The sequence below is a fragment of the Musa acuminata genome, chromosome BXJ3-5 (genome assembly GCF_036884655.1).
Source record: "Musa acuminata AAA Group cultivar baxijiao chromosome BXJ3-5, Cavendish_Baxijiao_AAA, whole genome shotgun sequence".
Classification (NCBI taxonomy): Eukaryota; Viridiplantae; Streptophyta; class Magnoliopsida; order Zingiberales; family Musaceae; genus Musa; species Musa acuminata.
Genome location: NC_088353.1, coordinates 42242494 through 42262084, shown reverse-complemented (window position 1 = coordinate 42262084; position 19591 = coordinate 42242494). Strand labels below are relative to the sequence as shown.

At 40.6% G+C, this 19591-nt stretch overlaps 3 protein-coding genes across 5 annotated transcripts; 1 reads left to right on the top strand and 2 right to left on the bottom strand.

The window, feature by feature from the left end:
- Positions 1-3328: 3328 nt before the first annotated feature.
- Positions 3329-3772, bottom strand: LOC135638443 (cysteine proteinase inhibitor 4-like). The gene has a single exon (XM_065151555.1). It carries the CDS (start codon positions 3770-3772, stop codon positions 3329-3331), a length of 444 nt encoding a protein of 147 aa, XP_065007627.1.
- Positions 3773-4154: 382 nt separating this feature from the next.
- LOC135585336 (uncharacterized) lies at positions 4155-9846 on the bottom strand. Of its 3 annotated transcripts, none has more exons than XM_065152257.1 (5): positions 9082-9846; positions 8809-9001; positions 5717-6977; positions 4550-5583; positions 4155-4383 (listed from the first exon to the last, which is right to left on the bottom strand). In XM_065152257.1, the coding sequence occupies exons 2-4, from the start codon at positions 8896-8898 to the stop codon at positions 5105-5107; spliced, it is 1830 nt and encodes a 609-aa protein (XP_065008329.1). In that variant the 5' UTR covers positions 8899-9001; positions 9082-9846; the 3' UTR covers positions 4155-4383; positions 4550-5104. The 3 variants fall into 3 exon arrangements, with proteins under 3 accessions (XP_065008329.1, XP_065008330.1, XP_065008328.1); XM_065152258.1 differs by having other exon boundaries at positions 9251-9846; XM_065152256.1 differs by having other exon boundaries at positions 8809-9846.
- Positions 9847-13267: 3421 nt separating this feature from the next.
- Positions 13268-18739, top strand: LOC103986441 (uncharacterized). Its single transcript, XM_009404463.3, has 2 exons — positions 13268-13911; positions 17032-18739. Exons 1-2 carry the CDS (start codon positions 13637-13639, stop codon positions 18431-18433), a joined length of 1677 nt encoding a protein of 558 aa, XP_009402738.2. The 5' UTR covers positions 13268-13636; the 3' UTR covers positions 18434-18739.
- The last annotated feature ends 852 nt before the right edge of the window (positions 18740-19591 follow it).

Below are 19591 nucleotides of genomic sequence, written 5' to 3'. Positions count from 1 at the left end.
TCAGATGAGTATATTCAGTTCTTCACTTTTGTACTTCTTGGTAGATTTATGCCTTTGGAGTATCGATTGTTGTTGTTGAAGCTTGAAATGTAGCATTTACATTCTTTCGATTATGTTGATATCGTTTTTGATTTATCAATGCTGCTTTTCTCTGGTGAAGTTGTTTCAGCTGCTTGGTAACTATGAGTTTACAGTGAGATGCTATTTAGGTTTCTGCAGTCAAAGAGTATATTCACTTCTTCACTTTTGTACTTCTTGGTAGATTTATGCCTTCGGTGTATCAATTGTTGTCATTGAAGCTCGAAATGTAGCATTTACATTCTTCCTTGAGTGTGTGGCGAGATAGAACTCGGCTGAAGGCTAACCTATATTTTTAGAAGATCTATCAGGCTTTCTTTCTTTTTTAATAAAATAAAATTTTATTGTTTACCATGAAAACAAATATTTGCAATGTACGTTGGCCGATCTTGTTTATTTGACTTATTTTTCATAAATACATGCTATAACTTGGTGTTTGACAAGTATGACGAGTCTCGAGTTTGGATCTTGGGTCAGTGCCAAAATAAAAACCTACTTGATATAACATCGAGTCCGTATTCCATGTTCAGCTGAATATCATTTAGCACCATGGATATCAAGTCTCTATACATTGCCTGGGGGTCTTCCTTGCAAATTCTAAAATCTATTTACATCCTCGTAAGATTTTTTATTCTTGCCATCTGAGTTTTTGTAATCGAGTCTCCAACTGCACTCTTCTTTATAATCACCAAAATTGCACGGGCAATGTTTTCTTGGGTGTTAAATGGCTTAGATCAAGAACAACAGCATAGGACCTCCATGGAATTGAAGTATCGTATTTGGAACTCATCATGGTTGATTTTTCAGATATTCATCATGGTTTTATATAATGGAATAGTCTCTTTAAGAGTCTCAAAAATGGGAGTGAGATAACACATATAGTTCACTCGGACACCATATTTTTTGTATATCATGATTTTATATATTTATACTTTTTGTGACGATTTATGAACTCTTTTGTCACTTGGATCGAAGCACACTCATCAATATCATGTTTCTCAAGATGTGAAATGTACAACTAATTTAAAGCAACAGTTTCTTTGACCTACAATGTAATTTTTGTCGTATTTATGATTATAGAAACTTGTCTGAACTCTAATTTTGTTGTTTTGACCATGTAAAAAAAAAAAATCTCTTTTCTTTCTCGATTTCCTGCTTCAGCTTTCTAAATTGGTGCTTTCAATTTCTTTTGTGCAAGCTGTGTTTATTTTTCGGAACACAGTCAATTGATATATTCTCCGATCTTTATGCTATCTTGGACAGATGAATCATTACATAGTTGAACTGCCAAGTGAGAACCCTTTTACATATTTACTATATCGTTCCAAGACATTTAGGTTGCACCTTTCATAGACAGCCAAAACCGAACTTAGTATCATTTTGGATGTTGAATTCTTGACGCAAACAACTATTTGATGAGTTTCATGTTCATTTCATCATCATATCTGATCTCTTTCTCGTCGCATTGTCCTGAGACTGCATGCCAATTAATATGATCCATTGTGCTCCATATCTATAACTCTGTAGCCCAAATATACGGTCAAAAACTTGATGATACATTTGTTTGTTCAGGTTTTGGTATGAGTATGTCGAATAATAACCATGCAAGCAATGTGTTTACATTTCTGTTTCTAATTATTTCATGTTTTATTTCTGTGTCTACATTCTGTGGTCTTTATGAATACTACTTTCTGGTTGCTAGCCCTGACCGCAGTTTCGTTTGAACCGGCAACCGGAATCGGTCAGTGGTTCTATGGTTCCAAACCGAACTAGAACCAACATTGGGTCGTTCGGTTCAGGTTCCATCCCTCGGAACGAACGGTTCAGTTCGGTTTCGAATCGGTTTAAATAAATAAATATTATTTTCAGCATGAAGTGATAAAAATCTGTGATGAGAGTCACTAAATATTCATCTCAAATATTACATTCAAGATCCAATAATTTAGTTGGTTGTTTGAGTATCATAAAGTTCTTTGCCATCAAAACATGCATGGTGAGATGATGTTATACACTGACTCAGATCAGACTTTATTATGCACTGAATCAAATACAGCTTCAGATTGTAATTGTGAATCTCTGAAGGTTGATATCTTTCTTTCAGCCTGTGGAAATTCTGGTGATGAAGTATTTTTGGTTAAGATTTTGTTGATGCCTACACAGATCTGCTTAGGGCTTCTCAAAGATTGATACCATTCGATTTTGAGCTTTTCTTGTCGGCTTTGTTCAACTGTTGCTTTGAGCTCTCATTGATGCAATCTTGATAGCCCAACAACAGAGTCTTATCATATTGATTGGGATTCTTACAGCAATCTTTAGATCTATTACTGTGCGCAAAGGTCAAATTATATATGACCGCACTATTATCATATCTAAGATAGATTCGCTTTGATGCGGAGGATCTATATAATCCTAATCCAAGTCAAAAATAGGCGTCCAAATTAGGAAACAGAGAGATCTTTTAGTACTGGAATTAGTTTCCAACCCATAAATAGCAGCACCCCAATCTCAACTCTCTCTCTCCCCTACAAGCGACTCTTCTTCTTCCCCGAAGTCCCACGATGCCCTCGAAGGAGAACGTCTGCGCTGTCGCCGGCTGCGGCGTCGTCGAGCCCCCCGGAATACGCAACCTATGCCCCAAGTGCTTCCGGGAGTTCTTCCTAGAGGAGCATCCGCGGTTGGTGCCGATAGCTGCGAGACTAATGGAGCGGTCAGCCTCGTTCATGCGCTCGCGTGCTGCAGCAGCAAGCGATGCGATGGGATCCTCTTCGTCGGCTGCACGACGACGACGACGACGTTCGCCAGCCCCTCACCTTCGACGACCCGCAGCGTAGCGTAGCGTCTGCATCGACGAGATGATGTGCGTTACCGCACTCTCATGTCCGATCCGATGTGGTCTGTGGACTCGGTAGCGATCGGATTTGGGTAGAGGTGGTGGCACAGTGCCTGAATCCCTGTAATGGTTGCAGTTCTTGGAGAAGACGGCTTCAGATTCATTTCTGTGAGCTTTAAGATTAGTAATTCTCGACCGATAAGATCAATTGGATGGTTTCATGCAGAACATAATTCCAACGAAGATTGGCTACAAGAGAGGAAAAAAGAAGGGAAAAAGAAAACCAAAAAGGATTGCCGATTTCAAGATTGGCTTCAACAAGCCATCGTTATTCTAAACACACTCTTCATCTTCTATAGGAATAGCCAAAGAAGACACACACTTCTTATTTGACGCTACTTCTTCATGTGGGTGGGTTCTCTATCGGACATTAAGGTGGGCGTCGCCGACGTTATCTAGGCTGTTGAGGGCCGGGCGGCGGGGGGCGAAGGAGACGAGCGACCGGGAGCTGAGCCAGGGCTTGACGATGACCACGGCGTCGAAGGTTCGGTGCTGCTGTCCCTCCTCGCCGGTACCTTTCACGGCGGCCACCACCTGGAGGTAGTACTTGATCCCGGACACCACCTGCCGCTGCGCGGCCGCCACGCGGGAGAAGGTGAGGAGGCGGGCGCCGCGGAGGGCGAGGCGGCGGTTGTACTCGTCGACGGAGAAGAGGCCGAGGTCCTGCACCTCCTTGTTGGTCTCCACGTCCTGCACCTCCGTCCGGGCCCCGACCATGCGCCCGCTGTAGGCCGAGGAGGTGGAGACGATGAGGCCGGAGAAGAGGAGGACGAGGAGGAGAAGACAGCGATCGAGAGAAGCCATGGGGAGAAGACAAGGCAAGGGAAGGAAGGCAATGGGGACGAAGGTGGTGGTGGGAAGAGAGAGACATATATAGGGGCTTAGGGGGGAAGAGAGAGGGGGAGGGATGGGAGAGATTGAAGCGGGACACGTAAAACAGGGGAAGGTCGAGCGGCGTGCCGCGTCTCAAGACGGCCCTGCGCGCTTCACGTGGCCCTCCCTTTGTTTGGTTGCGCTTTCTGGCACAAGTGCTTGCCGCTGCTGCTACCTTATCGACACCCACACCTCCACCACCATGACCGCATGCAGCATCTATGGGCTTGCAGAGCTCGGCTTCTGCATGCCTCACGAATCGGCTACGTGTTCGACCCACGCACACGTAATCTATCTTCAATGACAAGCAATCTAGACATGATATTTTCCCAACAATATATATTTGATTTGGATAAGAAATCATCGTAGGAATGCTCATCATCTGTGGGTACTACAGAAAACAGAGTAAGAAGATGATGATCAGAACACACCCTTGGAAGAGGAACAGCTGTCGTGGGGTGAGGCGCCCATCCCTCCCACGTCCGCTGCTGCCATCACATATCCATCGTCGCCCACAGTCTCTCCACGCCGCACTCAGCCATCTGGTAATCCACACACAGACAGAGGAGACAAGATGGTTACATCATTTACTGAATCATCAAATCTTGAGGACAATAAATATCCATGACACAGACTTTGTCAAAATGTTACTTCATATAACAAATGACTGCAATGGTTTCGATAAGCAAAGGTCAACCATGAACATACCTGCTGTTTAAGCAAGCATCCATGCAGAGTAAATGATATGTCCTATCTTTCATCTTGTGCAACCAAACAAACGCATCCCAAATTAGTGGTGCTTCTGTCGTAGCTAAACAATCAAACCTTTCCCCCAAGTCAAAACAAAGTCAGCCCACAGCAGCCTCTTTAATGTTCTTCTCTTGTCCTTCTATTGTACATTTCATGTTATGAATAGATTTACATGAATCAAAACTGTGTGGTGGGGCAGCAGCAACACCTGTTGTGATGGCAGTCATTGTAATCCAATCCATAGATGTAACATGTAGGAAGATCTCCCTTCCGATCTTGTGGACTTGAAACATTGCAGCATAGAGGCTCATTTTAGGTAGGAACTTAACCATGTGTTGATTTGCTCAGATCCCGCAAGCTGGGAGCTATCTCATGGATCAATGGTGTCTGTGATACTGCTCCAACAAGTTGGAATTCTTATCTGCGGAAGGCAGATGCAATGAAGGGCAGCAAGAAGGAATGAGTGATGTATCTGGATCCTGCTACCATGTCTTCGGTATGAATCAGACAGTATCAGAATGGAATGACATAGGGCAATGCAAGAACATCCTCTGACCCGAGTCTCACTGCCTCGGCCCACACTTGGGGAGTCTCATCGGCTGAGAGCTTTGACTTTTGGGTTGACTGGAAGTTGCAGCTGCCCAATAGCCACTCTTGATCATCATACTTGGGTACATCATATATTTTGGGAACAGAGTATATTTCACTAAGATACTTGGAATCCGGGTGAGGAGCCTTCACAGAAACTTGGACCTTTGCATTGACGACAACAGCAGGATGCCTTGAGCCATCTGGAGATGAATGAGCTACTCTTGTGCCATTTACAGTGTGTTCCTTGATATCTAAAGGGAGCTTTCTTACCTCGATGTTGTTTATGGCCTCGGGCTTTATGGAGGAACAAGCAACATCGGATAAGTCCACTGTTCTCCCATTTTCTACAAGGTGGGGGGAAGGAGTTGTTCTTTGGAACTTGTTCGGCTGTGAATCATTCTCTGTAATGACAAAGCAAATGTGGTAACACAACCATAAACAAAGCAAATGACATCTATAATACAGCAGAACTGAATTGTTCTTGCAGAATCAAAAGAAGGCCACTAACTACAGTAGCTAAGAATGATTACTCACCATGTGAAAAACCATTCATCTCAAGTTCCTTTCTCTTCCTATTTTCACGAGTATTGTCACTCTTTTTGTTGTCCCTCTGAGAAGCCACTGGCTCTAGATTCGGACTATCTATCTGATCCTTTTTACCTATGTTGTTCTTTATTTCATCACGTTCTTTATGTGTTTGCCCACCTTTCTCTCCATTTCTTGCCTGCTCTTTTTCTTTGTCATCAAGTTTGTTCTTGTCCTTTTTCTTCTTTTTCTTCTTCTTCTTATCCCGATCTTTGTCCTTGTGTCTCTTTTCGTTTCCACCATAAGCTTCCCTGTCCTTGTTCTTCTCATTCCCCTTGATCCTTTTGTCTGCATCCTTCATTGATCTGCCAATCCCATCCTCTTCTCTCTGCTCTATGAAAATGTGGCTTGTAACAACATTCTTTATCTCTCCCCTGTTCTCTATTGTCTTCACAAGGCAAATGCCATCTATCTTTCCATGTGCCAGAAGGGAGAGGTTTTCTTTTGATCGGTTCATTCCATTAAATAATCTTTGCACTTTGCTGCTGGGAATTGTGACAACTTTGTTATGTTTACAGTTCTCCTTTTCCACTGCAGTTGCAGTGTGTGGACCATCAGATCTTTGTTGGATGGGAACCCTAGAGTTATCTACTGCTTGTAACCTACCATCATTTCCTCTTTGCCCAAGATGACTGACATTTGAGATCAACTTGTTCTTTAAATTTTTTTCCTTTTGCACTGCATTTGCAAATCCAAAGACCTCAGAATGACTTCGAATTGAACTGGTGAAGTTGTCTGTTTGCCTTTCCATCCCATTAATTCTCCTGGAAGAAGAATCCATGGAACCAGCAATGTTTTTATTGCTTGCAACTCTTTCCATAACCATTGCAGATTCAGCACCTGAGACATCAGAGCTTCTTTGGATCGAACTACCAAAATCACCAAGCATTCTCGTTGTTGCGACCTTTTCTTCATTTTTGATCCAATAGTCCAACTCGTCAGCAAATTTACAAGGTTTAACTTCTTCAGTTTTCCAGCTGACCTCAAGCCTGTCTTTGTTGTCAAACTGAGTCTGTTTCTCATTCCCATCTTCAGATATCCTGTTTCCACCATTGTCCTTATTCTTCTCCTTTTTCTTGTCCTTGTGCTTTTCTTTTCTATCCTTCTTCTCTCTGTGCCTATCTTTACTTTGGTCTTTGTCCTTCCTTTTTTCACCTTCTTTTTTATCTTTGTGCCTCTTCTCCTTTTTATGCTTCTCTTTGTGATTCTCCTGAAAATGATAATCCAAGGTAACAAAAGGTTTGCCAAAACAAAAAATTGAAATCACTTTTCTATATTCTCAAGCGCACTACAAATACTAAACAGACATTACAAGGACAAATGCTACAAACATGATTGAAGATAAAACTTCGGACAGTACTACAAATCTAATGACAAAATAAAAAGAAAGCCAATGTATCTTTGCAAATCCTAAGATAATACACATCTAGTTGAACTTAAACCTATTTCTAGATACCTAAAACTCAAGAACTCAGCTTCAGGTTGTTGCAAGCAATGCTAACAAAATATCCATACAGCAAGGTATAAAAGAACAAAGCTCCCTCGATTGACTCAAGCATGAAAGGACATGTAACACAGACCCTTGACCTATACAACAAATAACAAGCTAGAGGTCTCTCTTCTCACTAACCTGGATAAGAAATCAGATCACCTCCGAGAAGACTATGGAACTCTCATCACTTGAGTTGATGAATATATTCCCCAAGTACGATAAAAGAATATCTCGAGAAATAAAGTCATCTCACAGTCATAAAAGGTATTCAAGATCACATAAATTTCATTCCAGTAAACCACAAAATTGAAATAAAGATGCAATGACAGCTCTACAGTTCATTATAACCAGTATTCTCCATCATTATGGTCGGCTTATTGTATCATACACTTTCAGTTGCTCAGGTTAACACAACAAATTTTATAAATGAATCAGCATTAGACCAAACATGAGAAAACAGGTCAGCTTTGCTTTCTAAATTATGCTATTACCAAGAAAATAAAGACACTGGATTTCTCTTTATGATACAAGTATTTCCACTAAATATAAGGAACTGATACAAGGAGATTATCTTAGACCAACCAAAGCAATGTGAAAATTGAGAAAAATATGGAGAGGAAATTAGTTTTTTCAACATCTAAATAAAATTGCTGAAAGAGATTTGAATCAGACAACTGGGAAGTGTTAGAATAACTAGAGAAATGAGAAAGTATTAAATGCACAACTTCAATAACTGTTGCATGTGCTGCAACAAAAGTGAACTTTGGCAAGAACCCAAAAAAAAAAAAAAGTCCAAAAATTTTAGAAGCATCTTATACGAAAAGCATAATTCTCCTTCTAAAACTTCAGCATGAAAAGGAAATATCTAAAAAATAAATAATCTTTTAAGTCAAAAAATTTCTCAAAGTGTAACACCAAGTCATGAAAAAATTAGACAAACAATTTATCAACAATTATTTAGCATAAACTAATGAATTCCCAAGGGAGGTGGGTCCTGTCCAAGAATTAGACGTGTAGAATCTTCTAGTCTGTCAATAAAAATCATTTTCACCTAATATTTTACATTGAACAAGAATGGCAAGTTTTAGATGCGATGAAAAATTAGAAGATAAAAAAGAATATAAGGAACCTCAATTTAACTGACTAAAAAATGCAGTAGTGTTCTTTGTTTAATCCCTGAGAACAAGACCCTATATTTTATTTGATGATCGGAAGATATTAAAACAATTTATTAGTTTCCTATTTCCACACAAAAATAATAGCCCTATATATGATTTTGTCTCAAATAAATAAAATACTATCTTACACTATGCAGTGAAATATAACCACTCCCTCATCCCTACTGTAATGCAATTTGTGCACTATCTATGGCCATAAAGACTATGATCAGCTTATATAGAAAACAGTACGCCCACATGTATTCACCAATTGCCTTAACATCCACCATCAATTACCAGGGCAAATGTCTTAGTACCTGGCAAGGAATGAAAGAAGGGAAACAAAAGCTAGTAAAAGCAAGTATGCTTGGATGAACTTATCGAATAAGCACCTTTGCCGGTGAATCTACATGGCCGCTCCTTGCCTCATTCTTCACCTTCTTTTCATATCCCGGTGGTGGAAAAGGGAAGCAGCGAGACATTGCTCAGTGACCCTTTGTTGGCAAGAAAGACCTAATTTGCAGTTCAGCTGTTGCAGTGATCGGGCCACCAGCCATGCTCCTGTCCATAAACCATGTCCACACGCTGAAACAACCATATAACTCTACTCAGCGCACGGCAATGGAACTCTGGAAAAAGATGTTCTAACCGAGCAAATAGCCAACCTAGAGTATCCAAATAAACTTGTAACCTAAGTCCTTTGCTCCTCTTATTATGTGCAAAATCACATTTTTATGGCACCTCGAGAATGCTAAGTGACCAGCGAATCGTGATCAACAGAAAGAACCAAGAACTCTATCTCCAGCACTGCCTATCTCAAGAAGAACCAATCACCTCAAGCGGCTACACACGACCTTGGAGGCAACTTCGGGAAGAATTCCCAGGTGCATCCCCCTTCCGAGTCCTCGACCGTGATCAATCCTAGGACTCAAAAGCCAGGATCGGTGATGAAAAGACGCCTCTTTTTCTCAGTAGGGAGCGAGTCCCAACAAGCAGAGCCACCGGCCGAGTTGCCCGAAAGATCCGGAGAGGGGGAGATGCGGTCCCCAGAACACTCCAGAACGCTCCACAAACCAATATCTCGTTCCCAGCACCGAAACCCTCGGCCGTCTCGATCCGGTAACCGGAGCCTGGGGGCGGCGGACGCCAAGAAATAGGAGGCGCACGGGTTCGGCGAGGGGGTGAACAAAATCGATTTTTTTCCGGGGCAAAGAAGAAAAAGGATTCCCGGAGATGCTTGAAAAGGGAAAACGAAAGAAAAAGGAAGAGAAGACTCGAGCTTTGTTCGATTCCGGTAATCTGGAAACCTAATAATGTCAAATTTGCTCCTCTTTTGCTCGTTGCTGTGGCTCGCTCTACCGATCTATCGAGCGCTCCCCTTCCTTTCGGTTCCCTTTCAATGTAACCCCAAGACACGAAGAGAAGGGGTGTGAAGGGGTCGAGGGTTGGGTATTTGTAGTGTGTGTCTGCCTCCAGAGAGGAAAATAAATATAAAATATAATAAAAAATGGAAATTAAATTTATTATTTCACATGATATTTGTAGGGAGATTTGGTCCACAAAAAAATAATAATAATAATTATATTAAAATTGCATTTTTGAAGGGAGGGGAAATTGCAGACACAAAGCCACGCAAATTAATTTGAGTTTGGGTGAGTGACAGAATCTATTGATAGGTTTTGGATTTGGGTTATCATATCCAATTATAATATTATTTATTATTGTTGTTAGGTTAGCTTGAGAACATGCAAGTCCTTCAACATCTTCCATAATAGAGATTAATTTCTTGTATTATTTTAACAAATAAAAGCAAAATCCATCATGAGGCATTCAATTTGATATGGAATGGGGAACACCACATGATTCACATGAAGTTAGAATGGGAAGAACATGTGGAATAAATTGAGCACAGTTAAATCAAGCACTTCCATGTGGTCTCTCATTTTGTTGAGTTGATCCAACATGAATCGATAGGAAGGGGTAAACAACACATGATTCTTGTGTATCCAAATAATGCCAATAAAATATTTGGAGTGGGTCACAATTGGTATAAGATTTACAATAAATCTATAATATTAATAAATATTAAGTCAATTTGATGTGATAGTGACTATGTCCTAAATTCACCTATCAAATTAAAGGTCTGAAATATTACTCGACATATTTTTTTATAAAAAAATTTATAAAATTTTATAATAATAAAAATATATGATAATAAAATATTTTTTAAGATAATAAATATATCTTTTTATATTAAAATATTTTTTTTTATCTATTTTATTGATTAGATTTTATCTTATCTCTTTTTCCCATTACTCAAGTCTCTTTCTCTCTCTCTCATATAAAAAGATATATATATATATATATATATATATGTGATTAAAAGAAAGAACACACACACCCTCCTCTACTTTCTCGGTAGTCTTCACGCTGTAATACTCTCTGATAAAAATTAAACGAAGAATATAGAAAGATAGAAGTTGTAGAAGAAACTATGAAATGTATAAGATGTAATTGTCTAGTTAATTTTGATAGTGAGCTCTTGATAGCTATTTATACACACTCAGTAGAGAGGTTATACACATTCAGCATGGAGGATTTTTCTCAACTGCTTAGAGATTTCATCAGCTGTATGTACATGAGAAACACGGAGTTGATGTCTAACAACTTGATCTCGCACAAAGTGGAAGTCAATAGCTATGTGTTTCATGCGAGAATGGAACACTGGATTAGCACATAAGTAGGTAGCTCCAATATTATCACAATATATTGTAGGAATAACTGTGGAGTTGACGTTGAGTTCCTTGAGCAGATTTGTGACTCAATTGAGTTCAACAGCGGCGATGGTGATGGCACGATATTCAGCTTCAATTGTAGATCGTGCAACCGTCTTTTGTTTTTTTGAACTCCAATTGATTGGAGTAGCTCCAAGGAAAACAATGTATCCGGACGTAGAAGTTCTATCATCAAAGTTCCCTGCCCAATCAGCATCAGCAAAAGCATGAAGATGGAGTGAAGTATTTTTGCGAAGAAAAATGTCATGATTAAGAGTCCCTTTAAGATACCGCAAAATTCGTTTGACCGCAGACCAATGCGTAGTAGATGGTCGATGCATGAATTGCGATAATTTATTGACGGCAAATGAAATAACTGGACGGGTGAGAGCTAAGTACTGTAAGGAGCCAAGGACTTATCGATATTAAGTCGAATATGTAGTAGGACTTCTATCACATAATTTAAGTGATTCATTGATAGAGAGAGGAGTTGTAACCTCTTTCATGCATGTTTGTCTTTGATAATAAATCTTGAATATACTTTCTTTGTGATAGGAAGAGACATGAAGGAAGGTGTAAATGTTGTTTCCACTTCCAAAAAGTAGCTTAAAGTTCCTAAATCTTTATGGGAGAATCGATCGGCCAAGTGCTTTAGAAATGCCTGAGTCTTCAAAGGATCATTTCCTGTGATAATAATATCATCAACATATACTAAAAGATATATTATGCTTTCATTGTGCTGGCGAACGAGTAACGAGGTATAATACCACTTCACGAACTTCCTCGGCCCGGTGGCGAGGTCGTGCCGTCGGCCGATACCCGAAGTCACTGTCGGCCAGGCTGACGTTGGCGTGGGTGAAGGGCACGGCCTCGTTCTGCATGCGCGCAGCGTGACGACGTTCTTCTTTGCCTTCCGCCCCAAAAGGTCCTCCAGGATGCCCGCCATCTTCGCCACCGGCACCAGCGAGGCGTTGCCAGGGTTTTATACTCTCAGCTGTGCAGGGCATCGCTTCTCGGCGGTGTTGAGGGCGCAGAGGCAACCCTTGACGACGACATCGTCGATGTAGGTGAAATCTCGCTGCACGGCGGAAGAGGGTGATGGGCTTCTCGGAGGGGATGATCTTGGTGAAGGAGAAGTATGCCATGCCGTAGATGTGGTTGCAGTGTAGCATGAGCCTATGGCCTCGCCGGCCTTGTTGGTGGCGGGCGTGGCGGGTGGAGCTCGGAGAAGGGGGCTTCGGTGTTTGAGGCCGTCAACGGAGGAGGAAGACTTTATGTATCTCATCAATCTTATTGGATCGTACAAATCTGATGTCTCCACTTTTTGGATTCCTCAACTTGTCGGATTCGGATCTTACGTTATCGGGTCGAATCCACCTACGATCCGAATCCGAGATTTCTCTGCTTTTGTTAGTTCCGAGATGAAAAATAAAGTTTTACGTTAACAATAATTAACATCGATTATTATGATCGATGGATTATAGGTTTAATCTAGAAAAATATTTTTATGATATAGGTGAAATATTTATCCAACATTTTTATTTTATATTGAGTCGATCTCCAAGTTGTTGAATTGTTAATGGGGGACCATTTTCCACTCATTAATTGTGCTTCCACAGTATTGGAAGTAAATATTTTCCCCATCACATATCAAACCTTCTGCAACACATTCTCCTTTCGAGTCTTAACAGTGTTGGAAAACACTGCTGTAGAGAGAACGCTGGGCTGATCTCCATGGTCAGATTGATTCTCATGTATCTTGGCAGCTCGGAGATCCCTAAAAACCAGTAGATTTTGCCAGACGTATATATAACCAAAGGGAGCAAGATTCACCTTGTGACCTTCTGTAAATATAGATTCGGTTTGACGAAGGAATTCTATGATTGTTCTCAGGAAAATGAAGCTGATGACAGGACAAAACTTGCACAGCAAACATGGGGGCCAAGACGAGCACTAAATACCACACGATTCCACCGCAAAGTTTGGGGTGGTGACAATTACATCACGATATATGTATGTGTACATAAAATGCTGCTAAATTTACGTGCTTTTGTTTTGTTCCACAGATCAGCCACTTCTCCCTCATGCTGACTGGAGTAGCCCGCTGTTTCAAGTCCAACCCTCCCTATTACCACGCCGGAATCCTCTGTTTTTACCACAGCGGCACCTGTCTTTGACATCTTTCTCGCAGAGTAGAAGTACATCCGGTGAAAAGGAGGAGTGTAAACATCAGTCCTTGCCTTATTTAGGACGGGAGCAAGAAGAAGACAGAAGACCAGCTCTTGAAACTGATAGATCGGTGCCGTCACGTGTCGGCCGGAGCACCAAGACGCCGACACCAGCAACCGACATGCACGGACCCGTAACGGCCTCCGCCGAGCAACGCTGATTGGGCTGCTTGTTCCTTAAATTGGAGGGAAGAAGAGAGTGTGGGGGAAGAGTGGAGATGGGGGTCTTGGGAGAAGGGTCGAGGTGGTGCTTCTGCTCGGGCGGAGGGAGGTCGGAGAGGGTGAAAGGTGGCATCTTTTGCTCCAAAGGTCCCGCCTTGGCCGCCATCTACGCCGCCGGGGGTGGGAGTGGCGGCGGCGTGGGGACTGGGTTCCTTATTCATCGTAACCTCCTTCTGACGACCCATGCCAACCTCCCTTCCGCCGCCGCCACAGAGGCCGCCGAGATCCGCCTCTGCCATGACCGCTTACCTGCCCGCCTTGCCCCCCAGAGGTCATTTACTAACCCTTGCCCAGCAAAATCCCCTTTTTTGGTACTCTAGTTCTGAATTCGAGTCTTCTCATGTGCTAAATCATTGCACAAATCTTTCCCTTTTCTGTCTCCTTTAGACTACAAGTTTCATAGATTCATCTTAAAACATCAAAATTTTAACTTGGGACTTGAGATTGGAATTCTAGTGCTTGAATTGTAGATAGATGTGGAAGTAGGCGGAATCATGACAGTGTGGTTATGAATGACCCCGTATTGTTCGGTTAAGATCTGCAACCATGTAGACAGCCTTAGTGGAAGCATTAAATTGATAGCTGCTGAATGGTTAATTATATAGGACAGTTGTATTTATAACCACCATTATGTCTTCAACTGTGGAAGGAGCATAGGACTTTTAAGACTGGCAACTGGTTGGTTGCTGTTCTTTTTCCTTCTTAAGAGTTTGATGATATGGTCAAGATAATATTTGTTTCTCAGCCATTTTTGATTGATTAGATACCTCATTATGTTTCTGAAGTGAAAAATACTGGGGAAGGATGTATTTTTGTGGTACAATTGTTTACTGCGTTTATTTAAGTGTATATTTTTCTTTCTAACAGTGCTTCAAAATGTTTTTGCGGCTTAAGATGTCCAAGCAATGGATTCAACTAGCATGAAGACCTGATCTTTGTATTCGTTATATATCACTAGATCAAATCTTTCACTATTATCAACTTGCATGAGATCTTTGTGTTAGTGGTTTTTATTGTGGTTGTGGTCATGATGTATATGATGGACCTTGCTAGCCACTGTTTGCAATAACTAAGGAAAGGTACATAGCCTCGATTATCCGAATATTGAGAAGTCCAATTTATGTGGATTTCTTTTTCAGCTTAAAATCAGTATTTAGTGATTACATCTGTTTTTTTTGTTTTGGATATGATGGCTTTCCTGTTGATGTACATGTTTAACATCCTTGATAATATATCTTATGTGAGAATAGAATTGTGGCTGTTATTGCAACTTCTTGACTTCCGAAAGCTAAAGCGAGGGTAAAGCCAAAATATGGCTTCAGTTTATTACTCAATTGTGTACCCATGAACTGATTGCCGATGTGCATTTTGGTGCAAGCCTTTATTTCGTAAATTGGTGCATGAGCATAATGAACACTGTGCACATTTTTCCCAAGTGATCGAGAGAAGCAATCTGCAAGAAACATATATGATTTAACTACTTAGCGCCACCTGGGTTTACCAAATCTTGCAGTGAAATTTATTTGGTTTATGTAGCTTAAGGTAATATAGCTTTCTGCTTATTATCTCTTGAATCAAGGGCACTTCCTGCTTCCATGAATTGTAAATACAGATTATAGCAAACCAAAAGCTAATAATAATGTAAGATATTTACTTCTGTTGAAATTGTGCACCCTATAAACCATTTAGAATTCAATAAAGGCAATCTTCATAGTAGTTATGGAAAAATCTGACGTGCTTTTCTTGACATCAGTGAAGGTTAATCTATGTTTTACTTTTCTCAAATGCAAATTATTTATTGGAAAAATGCTCTTAAATTAATGGAATCTGGAACATTGCGGTTAAAAGAGTGTGTATAAAGTATAATCTATGCCTCTATATCTTGGAACATTAAAGTGTGTGACCTCTGTATCAACACATAGCTTCATCACCTTTTTTACCATGGCTGTTACAATTTCATTGTTCACTAAATTTTCAAGCAGGACTAGAAGGTATACCATTCTCTTTTCTTGGAATTCTTGGAGCACATTGAGTAGATGGATGAAATTCTCACTTTGCCTTTATCAAATTTGTTGAGCCGAGGAAATATAAGCATTTTCGTTTTCGGATAAGTTTAATTTATTGTAAAACCAGAATATCTGAAAATTAAATCATGGGTAGAACTTCTAATTGTTCACAATCATATTATATAATATACAGTTCAGGTTTTGATTTAAACACCACTATTATAGTCTGTACAAAGTATCAACCAAGAAGGCCAGTAACTGGATCAGCTATGATAGTGCTTAAAATGTCTGCATCTTGTAAGATGTCATGGTATAGTATTATTCACACCATTTCACTTTTGCATCTGAAAGGACTTTCATTTAAGAATTTATAGTTGTTGCAGATTAAACATACAGAAAGAAGGTATTCAGATCAGCACCAACTATGGTAGTTTTCTTGTCTAAATTTTAAGTAAAGCTCTTCTTTAGGATTGGGTATGAGATCTCATGTATTTGCTAAGATTTGATTATATGTCTTCATACCTCATTAGGTAAACACTTAGGACAAGTTAAATCTGAAAATTCATTCACTAAGAGTTAAATGGAAAATGTGAAGAAAAAATAAGTAGCAAGAGCAGTATGATTAAGAAACAGATGAGTACATGAGAAATGATAGGTGCAAAGAGATGTGTGCACAGATGTCTTTTGGTCTCGTTGTCCCTCTTTTCGGCTATAGCAGGAACATGTCTTGTGCGTGACTGAAAAGGATCACCAACAAGTCTGGTCCCCTTAATTGCCATATGGCATTCTGGCATCATCTCCCAAAGAGGCATCAATTATGTATGGTCAATGTTACACTGCAACTGATTTAGAATTTCTTCAGTTTGATATCGGTTACTGAATGGGTGAATTCCATGGCATAGAAATGGAGTCTGCTTTTTTCGTTTTAACTAAAAATTGTGTACTGTGGTAGGTGGCCAAAGAATTAGCACCCCAAGAATGGAGGTCAACCACCAAAATGATTGTGCATGATGTGAAATTATATGGATTTAGACATAAAAAAGTATCAACCGAAATACAAAAATGTCCGATACAAAATTTTATTATCCACATCAAATTACGTAACAGATCAATATTTAATTGGTGCAGTTCCATGTTGATTTGATTGTCTGCATTGACTGCATAATGTTTTGCATCAAGCATTCATAATTTGTTCTTTTGCTTTAACAACAAAAGAAGATCATTTAAATATGTAGGATGATCTGTTGTTCTTTTGCTTTAATGCTTTAACAACAAAAGATGATCATTGAAATTACATAATTTGATCTTCTGGTTCATACTTCGTAATTTTTCCCTTGGTTAACCAGATTAGGCCATTGTACTCATGTTCCTTTTTCTTGTTCCAGATTTTTCATAACCAGTTCTGTTCTCGATCTTACTATAGTGGGGCTTGATATTCTGGATAGTGACTCACCCTCAGAGGTGCAGCAGCCTCGTTACTTGAAGACCTGCTTCAATCCAAATATAGATCTGGGTAATGTGGTTTATCTTTTAGGGCACACAGACAAAAAGGAGCTGGCCGTCGGTGAGGGAAAAGTAGTGATAGCCACTGACAACCTCATAAAACTGTTCATAGATGGGGTGGCATGGTGCCCTGGATCCGCTGGTTTTGATGTTCATGGAAACTTAGCTTTTATGGTATGTGATCCCATGAAACTTGCCTCGTCACCCACCGGAAGATCTGCATCCTCTTCGTCATCTCTATCATGGAAGAAAGATACTTCTATGCAGTTTGGGATCCCAATTCCAGTCATTTGTGATTGGTTACATCAGCACTGGGAAGGGAGCTTGGATGAGGTTAGCAAACCCAAGTTGTCTAAGATTCGATCAATGCCCACAGGACAGAAGAGTGGGAATTCTTGTGCTTCTTTCACCCTTCGCCGCGTCTTCAAGGCATTTGAGGAGGTGAATGATAATATCTTGTCATCCTCACCTGTCAATCGAAGATCAAAGTTTCAGCTTGGATCAAGCTGTTCAGCAAATTCAAATGCAATGTTCTCCCACGACGAAAACATGGCTATTGATTTAAGCTGTACCCATGAACAGGGGATTCCAACTCCGGAGATTTTTGAATCACCAAAACTCATTTCTGGGCCACTTCAGAAGAAGCAATATGCTCCAATCCAGCTCTTGGACATTAATTTCCCTCCGAGGGCTCCGAGATCTATCATTCTGCCACCGCCGCTTAAACAAGTACTCTCTGATGAAGATAATGTTCGAGGGTCTGAGCCTGGAAATGTGTTGAGAGAATATGACTTGTCACCAAAGGATGTACCACAAGCCAGTCGTGAAGGGAAATATAAGCTTCCCCCAATCGGCACTTGGCAAGAGGATCGCTGCAGTGTGCAGTCCAGTTCATCTCCATTGGAGATATCAGAGTTGCAGCATGAAGGCAATGAATTTGGTAGTGAAGAGGATACCATGTACTCTGCTGAAACCATGGAAAGCAGAAACATCCCAACCCCCAAAGAAACCAACCTCCAACAAGTAGGTAGGAGCCAGAGTTGTGTGAACTACAGCAGATGGACTTCCACTCGGAGGATGCTGACGGCACAGAGATCAGCCTCGCAGAAGCAGCGTGCCTTAACGCCTGCATGTAAAACACAATCACAGACCTCAGCATTGCCCCAAAGGAGCCATGATTTCCACAGTTCAACAGTCTCATCAAACATGAAGCGGAATAGCTTAGAGAATCCAAGGAGACCCCGTCGAAGCACGGTGCAAAAGCCTCAAAGATGGATGTTCTGATCATTTATTCGTCGGCAAAGAAAAAAAAGAGAGAAGAAACACCTTCGATCAGCTTGTTGAATCCGGAATTATGCTTCTTGTTATGTTCGTGCCGATACACTAGCTTTTTTGTTTGTGTGTTTGATATGTGCATAATGTTGTTAGATAAATAAACAGATCCAATCTAAATGTTCAGATCTGATGGGTGATTGTCAGGCTATTATGGGATATTGTAGCTCTGTAAATCTGATTTATTCAGTTTTCCTCTCATCTTCTTATTGAATGAAAGGAAACAAAAGAAGGAATTCTTCTCTCCTTATTGATTAAGATGAGCTTCTCAGCACTCAATAAATTCTTTGACAAGGCAGGCAAATGAGTGGAAATGGATACTCTTCCTCAACAAATATGGATCCAAACTCCCTCTTCCATTTCTCCATCTCAATCTTCCATTTCATTTGGTGCAATGAAATGCGCAAACTAGACTACTAATATATGCCTTCCAGGCTATAACTACGTTGACTCTCATCATCGTTCCATTTTAATAACCTCAGCTTCCTCCCCATCCCTTCCTCTCTCTCTCTCTCTCTCCTCTGACACATTGCAGTCGAGATGCTGTCACCAACCCCTTTGCCCTACCTGTAGCCGTAGACTCCCAGAAAAGCTGCGCCCGCGAGAAGGAGAAGCTTAAACAACAACTACAGTGAGAGATACTGCTACAAAGCAGCTGCCAAAGAGCCACTCCTTCAAGTGTGAGAAGAGAAAGGGAGAAAAGGTGAGCCGGTGAGAGATCCGCCGTTCGTTGATCGTGGCCTGGACGGTGGATCGGGGACGAGTGAAAGAACCGGCGGTCAGAGGAGAGACTCACGTACCTCCACGGAATCTGGGATTGATTGGATGGGAAGTGGGACCCGGTCTACCGTGGCATGTGAGTGGCCGAGTGGGGCTATGAATTAGCTAAGTGCAAAAAATAAAATAAGTGAAGGGATAAATATATTATTATTATTTTTTCAATTCTAATATATTAAAAATATATTTATTTAAATAATTATAATTATTTATTATTTATTATTATTGATTACAAAATAATTAGATATAAGCAGATATAAAAAGAATTCGGCAACCGCCGTTCCTAATATTGTGGGCCATAAGTGCGGTATTGCTGAACACAAAGACGCCAAG